Source organism: Hoplias malabaricus, chromosome X2 (assembly GCF_029633855.1).
Source record: "Hoplias malabaricus isolate fHopMal1 chromosome X2, fHopMal1.hap1, whole genome shotgun sequence".
Taxonomy (NCBI): Eukaryota; Metazoa; Chordata; class Actinopteri; order Characiformes; family Erythrinidae; genus Hoplias; species Hoplias malabaricus.
The window spans coordinates 43,660,180-43,674,796 of record NC_089819.1 but is presented as its reverse complement, the minus strand read 5'-3'; the positions used below and the strand labels follow the sequence as shown (position 1 = coordinate 43,674,796).

Here is a 14,617-nt window from a genome sequence, read left to right as displayed (position 1 = left end):
CACTCAGTTATTCTTTCCTCTTGGCTTTGAAATGTGTCACCTTTAAATTTTAGCAAAACCACTGTAGGTAATTCAGCTTTAAGAGGAAGAGTGTATGTTTAATTCACTTAAAATTCTCTAAATTTACTTAAAAACAAGAGTAGTCTGTTCATCTATAACAGCACAACTCAGTTTTAAAAGCAGAGTTCAGCAGCCTTTGATGTGTATTTACACATCGCATCTACATACAGGACATTCCATAAAGACACACATTTAAATAAACACACCTGTTTTCATGTGGTGGCACTGTGATGTTGAAGGTAGTGCTGCTGTCACACAGTCACACTGCTGTCACACCACCCCATCTTGTGTGACTGACTGTGAGGAGTTCTCTCTGGGTTTGTGTGGGTTTCCTCTGGGGGCTCTGGTTTCCTCCTGCACTCCAAAAACACATGTTGGTAGGTGGATTGTTAAAAAATTTTCATATATGAGTGTGTGAGTGGATATCTCAGAGAAGGCTATCATTAATAGTAGGTACGGTTTCCTCTATACATTATTTTTGTTGTTGCTTTTTACTATTATCCAGGCTCTGAAACCAAACAAAACACAATTGTAGTTTTATATATAAGAGGTAAAATGACTTTGTTGCATTTATACAGTGCTTTTCTAATACCCAAATTGCTTTCCATAGAGGAATGACACTTAGGACAAGAGAGGAGTGGAGAAATGCTAACAGAAGAGGTAGGTTTTAGATGAGATTTAAAATAAAAAAGTGAAGAGCAGAGGTGAAGACTTTGTTGTAAAATGTTCCAGAGCTTGATTGCTATAATTCTGAATGATCTACCACCAGCAATAACTAGTTTGAATTTTGGTACTGAAAAGATACCACTGCCAGAGGACTTCAGTGATCCTGCAGGACAGTCGGGGTATAAAAGTACAGAAAAGTAGGCTCTGCCAGACAATATAAAGATTTGTCAGCAGGACAACTTCAAATTGAACACTGATGTGTAGCCAGTGTAAAACTGGGGTGACACGAACTGACTCTAGCAGCTGAGTTCTGAACATACTGAAGGGAACACATTAGGAAGGCCAGTGAAGAGGGATTTGTTGTAGTCTAAATGGGATGAATGCATGAACCAATGATTCTGCACCTTTCTGAATTTCTGTGTTAAGGTTTTGAGCTAGGTGCTCATGGATAGAGTATGTTGCTTATGAGTTAAGACTTCATTTTGTTTTTATTAAAATGATTTCAAATCAGGCAAAATATGTAACTCTGATCTAAGGATCTCAAATAAACGCTGAGATGTGAAATGTGAAAACTGCAAATTGTTCAAGAGTCTTTTTCAGTTATTTTTTTAACTCAACAGTAATGTAAACCTCTCATGGCCCACTGGCTTTGCCAGTATTTTCCATAAAAACAAAGTTAAACGAAATCTAAAAATAGTCATTAATATCAGGGTGTTAATCCTTTTTCTCACAAGCTGATCTACACACAAACTTCCTCAATGTGACATGACATTTAAAGCACCAGAGACATGTTTCTGGTGTTGACTAACGGCTACTCCAGCTGAGCGAATTCACTTCTATGATCTCATGACTAACTTGTTACATAAGAACGCCCCAAACAGTGTATTGTCTTCCGATTGGGACATTGAGCTGTCAATCAAGAGTTGATTTCGTCATCGTTTTCACCGCTGCTCGCTGATTGGCTGAGTGGACACATTTCCCTACATGGTCAAAAAGATTTCGCAATACTCCCAGGCACGGCTCAGTCACAGTGAACCAAACAATAATAACAGCTCCTGCGCTCTTCTGTCCCTCAATAAAGAGGACTCACGTTACCCCTCGGTTTCAGAGAATGACTTACAAGATCTGAAACTAGATCAGGTAAGACGTCTGGAGGATCTTTACGAAACAAACGAGAACGTAGTCCAATAGAAATTTCAGGCATGTTCCTTGCCAGCTTGCTAGCTAGTTTTGCTAACTTCAGTAGCACCGCGATTGCAAAACACGTATGAGTAAAGGTTTCTGTTTGAAAGTTAGCGCGGACCTCGTGGTGCTAGGACCGGGATTTTAAGGGGCAGCGGAGCCGCCACTGCCAGAGCTGAAAAGAGCAAATAACACGAGCTAGCCGAGCTGTTTCTGTCTTACGTCATTGTTAGGAATGTGGCTAGCCTGCTAACGGCTAACCGAAACAGAGTGAGTTTAGTGCAAAATAAGTGACGTACATCTTTTTTTAAAGTTGCTACAGATAGTTCGTAAAGCGAAGAAATAATGGAGCCAGTTTGTTTCCTGAAATAACGCATCTGTACGTGCCCAAGAAGGTTTAAACAGCGTTAACATACTGTAAACGTTCGAGCCAAGGTTTTCACGCAGTCTTTGTGGTTTTAAATTATTCTGCACATTCGCGGACACGGTAATATTAAATTACAGTTTGGGGAAATGAATCGTTTTTCTGTGTCATCCCTCGAAGAACCGTTTTTGTATCTTATTTTTGAGTGTGTAACATCACTGCCTACAGCTGGTATGAGGAAATATTTATGAGCCCAGGAAGAGTTATGAATTCCTAATTTACGCTCATAAAAGTGTTATATACTGTACTGTCACAGTGTTAGTATTGTGTCATTGTCAATGTAGCCGTGTGTGCTTGTTCTTTTATGCTAGCGTTCTGTAATGCTAACAGAGTGGCCGCAGCGCTAGCGGTATTCCCCGCAATTCCTGTGGAGTTACGTAGCAGACACAAGGATATTAAAACACACAGGACATGGGTTGTCCTGCGCAGTGGTCGCTCTGCTCGGCTCCTAAACCCCGCGCTCCCTCACATTGCGTTGTTTCTGCCTGTTTTTGTTCGCCTAAAGAAACTTGTCCACGTTGTTGTTCTTCAGCGTCGAGAGCGCGGAGTTTCCCTCAGCGCCGCGCGGGCGGGAGCGCGATGATGCAACCGCGAGCAACGACTCAAACGCGAGACAGCATATACCTAGCAACATATTGTTCACGTTGCCTGGCAACATGGCACCTATTGGTGGACGCAGGTGGATGTGTGGCATTTTTTAAAAGCTCACAGTGCAGCCCTTATATATATATATATATATCTCACACACACTTCAGTGTACCGTAAATTTGCGGTTTTTACTCTTTCCAGAAACAAAAGGCTGTTCTCTATAGCACTGAATAGAGCACTGAATAGGGTATCAGGGAATGAAGCTACACACAAGTCGGAAAACATGTATGCTAACGACACTAGAAGACTCTGAAAAGACTTTGAGAAGAATAAATTCCTAAGATCCTAAGATTCACAAACTCATTTTGCAAAGACTGCACTGTAAAAAGTGGGACTGGGGTCAATTAATATTTAGTTAAAAACTAATAGTAACTTGCACTTAATAAAAAGACTTCATGTAGTTTGAAATAAAATTGAGCTAAATTCAACAAATTTGAACAAAGTATTAATTGCAATTTACACAATTTTGGCTGAATAAAATTAGCTGGGATATGTTGAATAGAATTTATTCATATTTTATGAGTAACACCAAAGATCCAGAAAATGTAATAGATTTTACTCATTGGGAGGTCTTTAATTTTAATCGTACACTTCCGCCCAAAGCATTTTGAATCTCGTGGACACCAGCATTGTTGGGTTCTGAACGTCCTCGGACTTCCCAAAGTGAACAGCTTTTCTCTGTCTAAAACAACACCAGATGCCTCTGCTATGAGCAGGGAGAGAGAGACCTAGCAGGTAACTGAGGCGGTTTTTTTACAAACACTGGTGCTTCGTAAAGACCAGTTTCGAGCACAGACTGGAGAGTTAGCTGATGGTGAGGAACAACGTTTGATTAAAAAACAAAGTGTTTTTGTGATTACAATCCTGAATTACGGTTTTAAGAAACTGATGTTGTGCTTTCTGTAGTTTGCATGTTGTTTCATGTGTCTGTGGACGGTATAATGAAGCCATGACACGACGCTCAGTCTCTGTCAGAGTACACTTTCAAACAGTCATTGCAGCACTAGCGCACTCTCACTTAATACACAGAGCTGCGTTCGAATACAGAGTTCAGCAAATTAGAGGAACACTGCACACCACGAAATCAGAGGCAATGATTCGTCTGTTTACTAAACATTTAACATTTTACGTATTATGTTAGCGTTCCATACTCAATATATCAGAATGCATGTTTTCATAATATTGTGTAGGAACACCTAGCTACATTTGTTTTTATTTTTAATCTCTTTGGTTTTCTGCTAAGTTAAAAAAAAATCTATTTCCCAATAGCATTTTCTGTTTTCGCGCCATATAGATACCTGGTTTCTGTTAAATTAGACCAATCAGATCACTCTGATCTTTTACTGCTGATGTTATTTCTGTGTCAGAAACGGTGTTATATTCTCTGTTTATTTGCACCAAATTGTGTTTTTCGGGTTTTTGTAGCGTTCGAAAACAGGCTGTAGTCGATATGGCTCGTAGTTTACTTTTTTGCTGTGAATCTGAATCGTAAAACTAAATTCGCCCGTGACTTGAGGGCACTACTATAAACAATATAATTAGTACTTATTAAAAGCAAGAAAAATTCCAATTCCAATCGTTTCTATAAAATTTTATGACCTGTGTTTGCTCACGGTCTACAGTCTGGTTTAAATGATTTGAGTGTACAGCAAGGTTATGTCTGTTTATATTTCATGTACATAATGTATTTCAAATACAAGATATCATATTTTGTTAACAATTATACCCAGTCAATCTTATTAGGACCCAGGATGCACCTGAAAATAGATGAATAGAAAAGACCAACACTAAAACATTACACTTGCTTATGAAGTTAAAACTAATGTTCATCTATTTGCAGGTGCCTGCTGAATCCTAATTAAACTGATCTGGTGTAAGATGAGTGCAGTCTCAAAACATTGTTGTGATTTAAGTGCACCAGCAAGTTTTGAGCTTGCATCACATCCCCAAAAAATATTCTGCCTGTGATCCTTGATGTAGTTGTATCAATTTTCAATTTTTGTGTGAATAAATGTTGCAAGAGTTGAATAAATTTTTACCTGGTATTATTTTTATGCACTCGAACATGGCATGAAAAGGACATATTAAGTAGATTTAACATAAAAAAAATTATGGCAACAAAGTGACACGTGATATTATTGAATAGATGTAAAGTTACTATAATTAGTAATTAGAAACAAGCTTTCTCCAGAAACCTAGTACAGGCTACTCAATTTTTGCCAGATATTTAGTAAATGTAAATCAATACTTGCAAGATATTTATTAAATATTAATTAAGTTTACTCAGATAAATAGTCCTTTCCTTGTGAAATTAAGTTGTACTTACTCAATATTTTTGAGCTATATTAACTCATATTTAGGCATGTTATTATCTAAATCCAACACATTTTAACTGTGCATTTTATTAACATTTACATAAATTTCTTGCTTAAATTTAGTAAATTTATTCAATGAATGTTACTTAAAAGTTGGAAAATTAGAATCTACTCATTAATATTACGTGGCACTTTGTTGCCATAATTTTTTTAAGTAACTAATGGGTCACATTTTTTACAGTGTGGGGATCTTACAGGGTCACTGTTTGTGTGAGCCAAGGCTAAAAACCTGTCATAATATTAAGCACCGTTAATTATTTTCATAATGTCAAGATAGAAACACAGACACCTTACCCTAAACAATTGAGATGACCAGAGCATGCCAGCATTCTAGCACAATCTCACGGAGTCAGTGTTAAACTGACAGTCTGTAAAAATTCTACCTGCTTTCAGGGTAATTTCATGAGGTAATACTGCGTTTCATATATCTGTCAACTAAAATATCTCATTACAGGTACCTTCATGTCAAAACATTGCTTTCTGAAGAGCAGACTCATGAAGGACAGCAAGGCTTTGAGGTTGCTACCTGCTGTTTTAGACAGCCATGATTTAATTTCAACACCGGAGATTTGCCTCTGACTGAAATGCTTTGTACTGGAAACATTTATTACTGTGCATTTTAGTCTAATAAGCAAAACGATTAAGTGGTGCCTTACATAAATAAAAAACACCATCAAAAGACATTGACATAAGTCAGTTCAGTGATGTTTTCCAGTTTCTTACATATTTTGATGCCAACAACTATGTTCACATTGTTTAAAAAATGACATCCTGTTTGATTCCTTTATAATGAACTCAGATTGAATTAGTTGTTTAAAAGTTCCTGACAATAACTTGAGGGTTATGCAGAACTTTTGCCTGTGGTTAGTGAGCATCTGTTGTTCAGTGGTTTTAAGGTGGTTTTAATGTGGGTTTAAAAAAATACTACAGAATTCAAGCTGTTCTCAATATGTGTTCTTGTGCATTCTAACATTCTCATGTTCTTGGGGAACGTCATCAGTTGCAGCCCAAGTAATGTTCCATTTAAAAGAACACATCTAGCCAAGTACACTCCAAATGCACTGGGACGTGACTTCTGTAGACTTGAAAGTCAGATATCCCAGAATGTATTTGACACAAACCTCAGCACGATGGCTTTTTTCCCATCACTGAGATGATCACTCATCAAGTACCCCACCGTTCCAATTACAGAATGACCACCGCATCCTCCTGTCTGCGGGAGCTTGTAATTGCAAGTCAAACTCGCCAAGTTTGTACTACTAAGTACAAAATCAGACACAGAAATAGTCTACCCACTATGGTATTTTTGGTATCTGTAATACAGTTTGCAGTAAGGCTCTAAGGAAACACTTAATCTATGTCAAATTAACTATTGTCTTCATTATCTCAGTGAGTATCTTCATGGTATGAGCTTAAATACGACTGAACATAAACAAAAATGTATTTGCTGAATGAATTAATTAATTCATTCATTGTCTGTAACTGCTTATCCGGTTCAGGGTCGTGGTGGGGCGCCTAATCCACCTACCAGTGTGTTTTTGGACCGTGGGAGGAAACCGGAGCACCCGGAGGAAACCCACACGGACACAGAGAGGACACACCAAACTCTTCATAGACAGTCACTCAGACTTGAACCCACAACTTCTAGGTCCCTGGAGCCGTGTAACTGCTGTATCTGCTGCTATTTGCTGAATTTTATATTCTAACTAAATTATTTTTATTATTATTATTTAATTTTTTAATATAAATTTAAGAGAGAATTTCACTTAGAGAGAAATTCACATTTCATTTCACTCACACAGACTATTTGAGTTTAGTATATTTATTTTAATCTGCTCGGTCTGTAGTTTACACATAACACCTGATCCAAAAAGCTGAATAAACTGCGTAAAGAACCGCGATTAGACTTGTCAGATATGCAAAGCAAAAATCACATCATTAGCCAGGACCTGCAGAGGCGCAAGAATAGTGATGAATTTGCCCGCCATACAGTGTTGTTGGACGTCATCTACAGGGACGTGTCATTAGAAGGAAACTTTAACTGATTTCATCATAAAAGTCAAAGTCAAACTTTGCATTTAGAGGTGGTGTTACTTCCTGACATAAAGAAAATCAGCAGGGTGTGTAATTTGACCAGAAGTGCACAAAACCTTTGTGAATCTGAGACTTCAGTCAGTGAATTCCCTTTGTTTACTGGGAGAAAGGATCCATATGAGTGAAACTGTAAACCAGTCCTTGAGTTCAGTTTCATTGTAAATGGTACACACTGGGCTCTTTGAGTAGAAGTAAATGAGGAAGATGATGTATATTATTGTTTATAGAAAATTCTTCAGCCAAGACATAATTTAAAGTGTGCTTTTTTGTGAAGTTTCAAGGCTAATATGATAAGAGTTTACACTTAAAAGCATTATACATTAAACATGTCATGGCTGACTGGCAGCACAGGAGCATTAATAAAAACTCACAGCATGTTAATTAATGATATTTGTCTTCTATCAGAAGATGCCTTATTTTGAGTGTGGCAATATTGAGAAACTATTTGGTGGAAACTATATTGTGGTCAATTAAAGAAGGGCAAAGAAACTGAACTGGTGTCAATGTTCTAAATTGACTCCTGCTGGACCTTCTCATATATTCTTCATGCACAGTCTGACTTATGCATGGGGTTCAAATCCCATCTGCAAGGACCCATCTTGGGTTCAGGTCCCATTTGCGAGGCCTTTCCATGTTCTCCCCGTGTCTGCATGGGTTTCCTCTGGGGTCTCCGGTTTCCTCCCACAGTCCAAAAACATGGAGGTTAGGTTAACTAGCTTCTCTAATAACTGTGTAAGTGAATGAATGCCTGTATGTGTGGGAGTGAATGTGTGTATATGCCCAGATATGGATTGGCGTTCTATCCTGGGAGAATCCCTAGTGCCTGATGCAATCCTCCAGGTAGACGGTCGTTTCTGGTTGAGAGTACACTGTGTGAGTTTGGCTGCCGCTTCTCACTAGTGTGCATCGATGGAGTGTTGCATGGAATGGCGCCTGAGCAGTGTTGATTGTAAAGCGTCCTTGGGCATCTAGAAAGGCGCTAGATAAGTGTAACAATAAATAAAATATACATTGCTGTGTTATAGTTAATGAACAAAGCAAATATCAAAGCATGCAAGCTGGATGCATAAATTCTGGGAATATAATGTAACTGCATTAATCATAGTGTACACATTTACTACAGTTGCATACATTTGTGTTGTAGTGAAGATGTATGTTTTAAAGGTGAACGAGTATAAAATTGCAACCATATATTGCTTTGTATGACTGACGTGTTATGTAAGGATGCCATTGTGAAGTTTGTTTCCCCTATATTTGAAGGTTATAACACTGATTCTTTTAATAAATGGAGCATAGACAGCAATAATAAATTAATATACATTAAATATAATAAACATTTTCAGCAATTCCTTTTATTGTTTTGTTCCCTCATTACAGTATTTTATTAAAACAAGCTTGTATAATATTAAATCTGTTGATGAACATTGTGAATTACCCCCTTAGTATATTTCTGCAGATGATGATGATAGCAGCATAACGGTTGTTTCTTCTTTTCCACTGTAGGACGATAAGAGTACCATCATTGGATCTTTTGGCGACCAGCCATTCCACTCAGTCACAACATTGCATCCAATAAAAACAAGCACTTGCAAAGGCCGACAGTGAAGGTCGGTGCAGGTGTGAGAGCGGAAGAGAGAGACATATTGGGTAGTAGATCCAAATGAGCAAGCAGTCACAGCAGAAGTTAACCACAACAGATCAGAACGGAGTGAGTGTTATACAGAGCCAGGCTCATAGCAGTACCTCCAACTCAACAGGAGCCACAGCAGGATTACAGCAGGTGCATATAAACACACATTGCAGTACATGTAAACCTTACACCCAGCAGAACTAAACAGATTATTTCTGTGTTTATTGGAAAAAATGTCATGTTGTTAGCTATGTATTTTTGTGTATTGTGTAAATGTTTTTATTGTTATCTCAATTAGAAAGTTTGTTTAAACTCCGAGTACATTTTTAAAGAAACAAAAACAATGGATGAGTATTTTTTATTTTCATTGGAACCAAAACTTGTATTGTCTTCACAAGCAGACTTGCATTTTAAATCGGAAATTCTGTAAAGCCTGTAGTGCTCTGAAAATTGATCCTCCACTCTTCCTCAGAGCGAATGGAATTTTTGCTTACTTGCTGCAACATTGGTCCAGTCTTTTAACAATGATTTCAATGAACCCATTTGAATTCAGCACATGGATAGAAAAAGTGCTTTCAGATGTACTGAAGTGCTGTCACCACCCTTTCATTTCAGGTCCCCCAGTTAGTTCCAGTTAGTCCAGGAGGAGGCGGCAAGGCCACACCCCCCAGCAAAATGAAGAAGCCAATTCCAGACAAAGACAGCGACGAGTACAGGCAGAGACGGGAGCGGAACAACCTTGCCGTGAAGAAGAGCCGCATGCGCAGCAAGCAGAAGGCACAGGACACACAGCAGCGTGTCAACGAGCTGAAGGAGGAGAATGAGAGACTGGAGGCCAAGATCAAGCTCCTCAGCAAAGAACTGAGTGTGCTCAAAGACCTGTTCCTGGAGCACGCCCACAACTTGGCAGACAACGTGCAGCCCCCCGCTGCAGCCGTCGCCCCCGGAGAAATCTGCAACAACAACAATAGTGGCAACAACAGCAGCCAGTGAGAATCACTCATTAAAGGCGCCATTTCTATACTGTGCGTCATGCGACAGCCATCTTAATTATACCCCTTTTTATTTGGAGTTTACTCAACTCCAAGTCTAAATTTAATGAACTGACTTTTCTTTTGGCCTTTAGCAGTTCAAAAAAAATGAAGCCTCTTATCTCTTCATTAAGTATTTTCTTTTTACACTGGTGAATGGAATTCAGGCTGTGTACCTTTTTGTTTTTATGAAACAACATCATTTAATTAAATATTTTGTCTTCGGCATTGATTATATATTTAAAAGAATTCAAAATATCGACTGTTTGACACTGTTGAGTTTGAAAATAGAAGTGGGTTTGACCCTGCAGCGTGGATTTCCCATGTGGAAAAGATCAGGGGCTTTATTTTATTTGGATTGGAATTGGGCTTTCTTTCTGTTCCTGGGTTGTGTATGATCTGTCACTACTTTGTTGTCTTTTATACACTCAGATTCTGTTTTCATTCTTCTGTTGTGTGTAAATAAGTATGGAACCAACATCGAGAAACATTAACAATGCTTTAAAATGCCTTGGGGAAAGATTTCACTGTTTGAAAGTTAGTTAAAAGATCATAGTAAATCAGTTGCCAACATAAGAATGAGTCACTAACCAGCGTTTGTTGTTGTTGTTAAAGCAGCTTTACAAAAGTTTGCCACAGGCCCAGCTCTTGATCAGCCTTTGGCAGCTTGTCAGAGTCATGAGAAATGCCACAAACATGTTTGCACGAATTGTTCTGAATGCCATAAGAAAGAAAAGGACAATCAGGTCAGCTCCGACGTTTGCAGATAAAAATGGTGAACCTTTTTCCTCTGAGATCTTTGGATCTTTTCCTCTGAGATCAATTTCTGGAAGACCTATCATTTACTTCAAAATATGAAAACGGACAGATATTCATATATGTAGGTTATTGGAATGGTTTCTGCACTACCATGGAAAGACCAAGCCTGAGTTGGTAGTAAAGGTATGTAAAGTAATATTTTTGTTTGAAGTGCTTGATGTATATTTAAATTGCTCCAGAGACAGTGAATCACACGGCTGGAGAACATGCGTGACCACAGACCTATACTGCATATGAATATTTGAAATGCCATTATTAATATTATTGCAGTAACTAGTTTATTTAAAAAATGATTACTTTTTGAGGTCTTAAGCTCATTATCAAGAATGTGTTTGTAGATGCATCGCATGTGAAAAGCTAACATTTTTGTAAACTAATTTGTTTTTTCAAGCCTAATAGAAGTATAAAATTTGGTCCAATCGCAGATTACAAAGTCTGTAAAATGTGTTTATAAGTTGAGAATATATTTTATAACTACAACGGGAAGAAAATGTATAGTAAATACACTCCTGTTTAGCAGAAGGAGTAAGTGTCACTGATGCAAGCTGCAAGTTCTTTTGTAGCCTCAAAAGCAATTTTACTGCTTTGTGCAAAACATGAGTGTAAAATCTGAGTGAATTACATGCCAGAAACATAATGTACATTTCTCATCATCAAAGCAGGTACAAAAAGAAATGAATAGTAGACCCAATACAGAATATATATTAAATGTAACTGTGTGTATTTCTGTATTATTAAATATCCAACTATGTAAACACATTTATATAGTACATCAAAACAAAAAGTAATAACTCTAGACTTCCATGGGTTAAAGTGTCCCAAATGCAAAGTTCAGAAGAACTTCTTGGGTACATGGCTGTATTACATCACAGGTGTCTGTCATTTCACAAGGAGGGCGGGAAGGAAGCCTTATCAAAGATTTCCCTCCGCTGAACTGTATTTACTGTATTTGGCATGACACTTTGCTAAAGTTTGCATGGGTGGAAGGTCCCTACCAGATGTGCTGCGTCTGTCCCTAAACGGAGCAGCCAGACACCCTGGACAGCCTGACCCCTATTGCATCAGACCCAACACCAGACATTGCTGGCGTTAACAAAAGCCGCTAAATTGCAGTTAAGCCTCGAGCACTTCTTACAAAACTAGTGTAGACGTAGACAGACGGCACGAGAGGGAGCGAGAGATGGGGTGGGATGGTCGTGTGTCTGGGGTGTTGGTTGCTAAAACAACTCAAACTGATTTCATCACCTCAGCACCACTGGCCCTGTCTGAGTCTGTGTGTGTCTGCCTCAAAAGGTGAAGGAGGCTCAGACACTGGGGGAGAATTTTCATTGACTCTTTGGACTTCTGCGGAATCCAGTCTATAGTGTCTTCTGTACAATAAGAAAGGCATACAGCATTCATTCATTATACATCAATCCACTACTTTTAAATCATTCTTTCACTTGATATGTTGTCCATTGGCATTTGGCAAAAATATTAGTTCCCCAATTAGCCATTAGTGATTCCTATAGGGCCACACTTTTTATAGCCTTTCTAGGACTTTTTGTACCTCAGGCTATGTGTAAAAGCCTCACCAGACAGAGCCTTTAGTTTCTATGAACACCTGTTTGAAAATATTAAAAATAATAAAGAAAAAAAATAACAATGAGTAGTTAAGGTAATAGTGAGACTTCCAAAGCATCTTTTGCTTCAGCTCTTTTGTATATGTCATTTTCTATAACTTAGGTATAAAAAGGTTCAAGAATAAGCATGAAAGTTAATGCATGGTTAGCACTGTTCAAAACTAAATGCACTACTTCATAAAGATTAGGCTTTATAATGGGAGCATATTTAGGGTGGTTAGAATTAAATTAACAAAAGATTTGTGTTAAGAGTAAACAAAAAGGAATGACTGTCAGTGTTCCACAAATATTTGATTGGCATATTTTTTTGCTGAAGTAGGAACGTTGCTGGGCAACTTGCTTTTTTTTTTCCTTTCTTGCGTTTTTATTTTTTATTTTTTTTTTTTTTACAGGATGGGCTTATTGTGCACTGTAAATTAAAATTGAATACAAAATGTAAACATGTCTTGTGTTTTCCTAATAACTGTTATACCATGTCTCAATTGTTCTGTGGTTTGGAAATTCTAGCTTTAATCAGAAGGGCTCTAAGCTTTTCTATGGGTCTTTTTCTGGGACTCCCCCACAATACCCACTACTTCAAACAAAATGCTTTCTTAGCTGCACATTGTTAATGCCTTCATTTAACTGTACATACGGTGTTTGCCCGCACTGTGCGTCATCCCTTGTTTCAGTCAATATTAGCAGACACAATAATGTCAAATAGATCAACTAGTATTGTTCCTTCCTGTTTCTTCAAGATGTGCAGGACAGGGACATTAGGACAGTAGCCCCACAGAGAAAAGGCTGTTCAAAATGCCTAATTTTTAATATATTTTACATTTATTTCTTTTAAATTGCTATTCCTTTTAACATTTAGATGAGATTTTCTTGACCTAATTATAAAACAAACAAGACTGGTATGGTGCTTGTTAAACACAGCTAACACAAGGCCTACTTTGGTACATACTGTACAGACTGTTATCTCAAACTGGCTGCAAACTGGCCTGAGCTGGTCATGCTTCTATTGAACAGTGATTAACAGCAGGTGCTTTTGTTTGATGGAGCGTTGTCATCAGGTGACTACCAGGTCAAGATATCTTGCTCTCTTTCTGAGTTTCAGTCTCTCTTTGTCAATCTGTAATATCAAAGATATTAGCCATGGTCATTAAATATTAATGTCAGGTACACCAGCAGCAGAGGACATAATGTCCTTTGCAGCAAAAGAAAGACGCAAAAACGATTATGTATGATTAACGCTTGTAGGAAATTGGTTCTGAACTGTAGGTGTGTATCAGCATACTTAACGACAAGGTTTGTAATGCCAAACGTCTAGATATCTCACAGTGGAAAGATGCACCAAACAACTTTGGTTTTAAAGTCACTTATTTGCTTAATTTACAGACTTATTCTGAAGAAAGCAGGGGTGTGATGACTACATTAATTCATCTTTTTAATTACTTTCAATCATCTGAATTGTTGTATAGCAACTGTTACTATGTTATAAAAGCTTTGCAGATAGGAGGCAATAAATGCTGTGTGGTAGTGTTGACATAGCTAAATGCATGATGGTAGGATGAAATAAGCAAAAATTGTTCACCGTGTTAACTTTAGCTCAATTAAATGACAAAAAGTGTACTTAAATCATAAAAACAGTACAATTTTGATTATTCATTCATCTTCTACAGCTTCACTCTCTTCAGGCTTGGGGTGGATCCAGAACCTACCTGGAATTGATAGGTGCAATGCATGAACACCCTCTGTACAGGATGCAGAGCATCGCACTTAGCCAGCACCTCACACGCTCACACGTATGGTCAATTTCACACAGCCGATCCACTTAACAACGTGTTTTTCGACTGGTTGGAAAGAGGAGCACCTAGAGGGAACCCGCACATACATAGTGAAAACACACCAAACCCATGCTTCCCTACATGGGATTTCAACATTTCAAATGAATTCCAACCAGTTTTGAGCTTGAGCTAAGCGTTACATGTTCAGTTAAACAGTTTTTGTTTCACACAAGTGCTGTTAAGTTTGTCCAATCTTGCAACAATTGCTAGGACAAAGCACATTTGTGGGCAGAGCAT

General features: G+C 38.0%; 1 protein-coding gene across 1 annotated transcript; it reads left to right on the top strand.

The window, feature by feature from the left end:
- The first annotated feature begins 1,743 nt into the window (after window positions 1-1,743).
- Window positions 1,744-12,955, top strand: LOC136677488 (CCAAT/enhancer-binding protein gamma-like). Its single transcript, XM_066655049.1, has 3 exons — window positions 1,744-1,866; window positions 8,953-9,229; window positions 9,695-12,955. Exons 2-3 carry the CDS (start codon window positions 9,110-9,112, stop codon window positions 10,070-10,072), a joined length of 498 nt encoding a protein of 165 aa, XP_066511146.1. The 5' UTR covers window positions 1,744-1,866; window positions 8,953-9,109; the 3' UTR covers window positions 10,073-12,955.
- The last annotated feature ends 1,662 nt before the right edge of the window (window positions 12,956-14,617 follow it).

What these genes read in the sequence shown, in the direction of transcription:
- LOC136677488 (XM_066655049.1), top strand. Translation starts at nt 9,110, where the DNA reads ATGAGCAAGCAGTCACAGCAGAAGTTAACCACAACAGATCAGAACGGA. An exon ending in CCACAGCAGGATTACAGCAG is followed by an intron (nt 9,230 to 9,694) that starts GTGCATATAAAC and finishes CTTTCATTTCAG; the next exon opens with GTCCCCCAGTTAGTTCCAGT.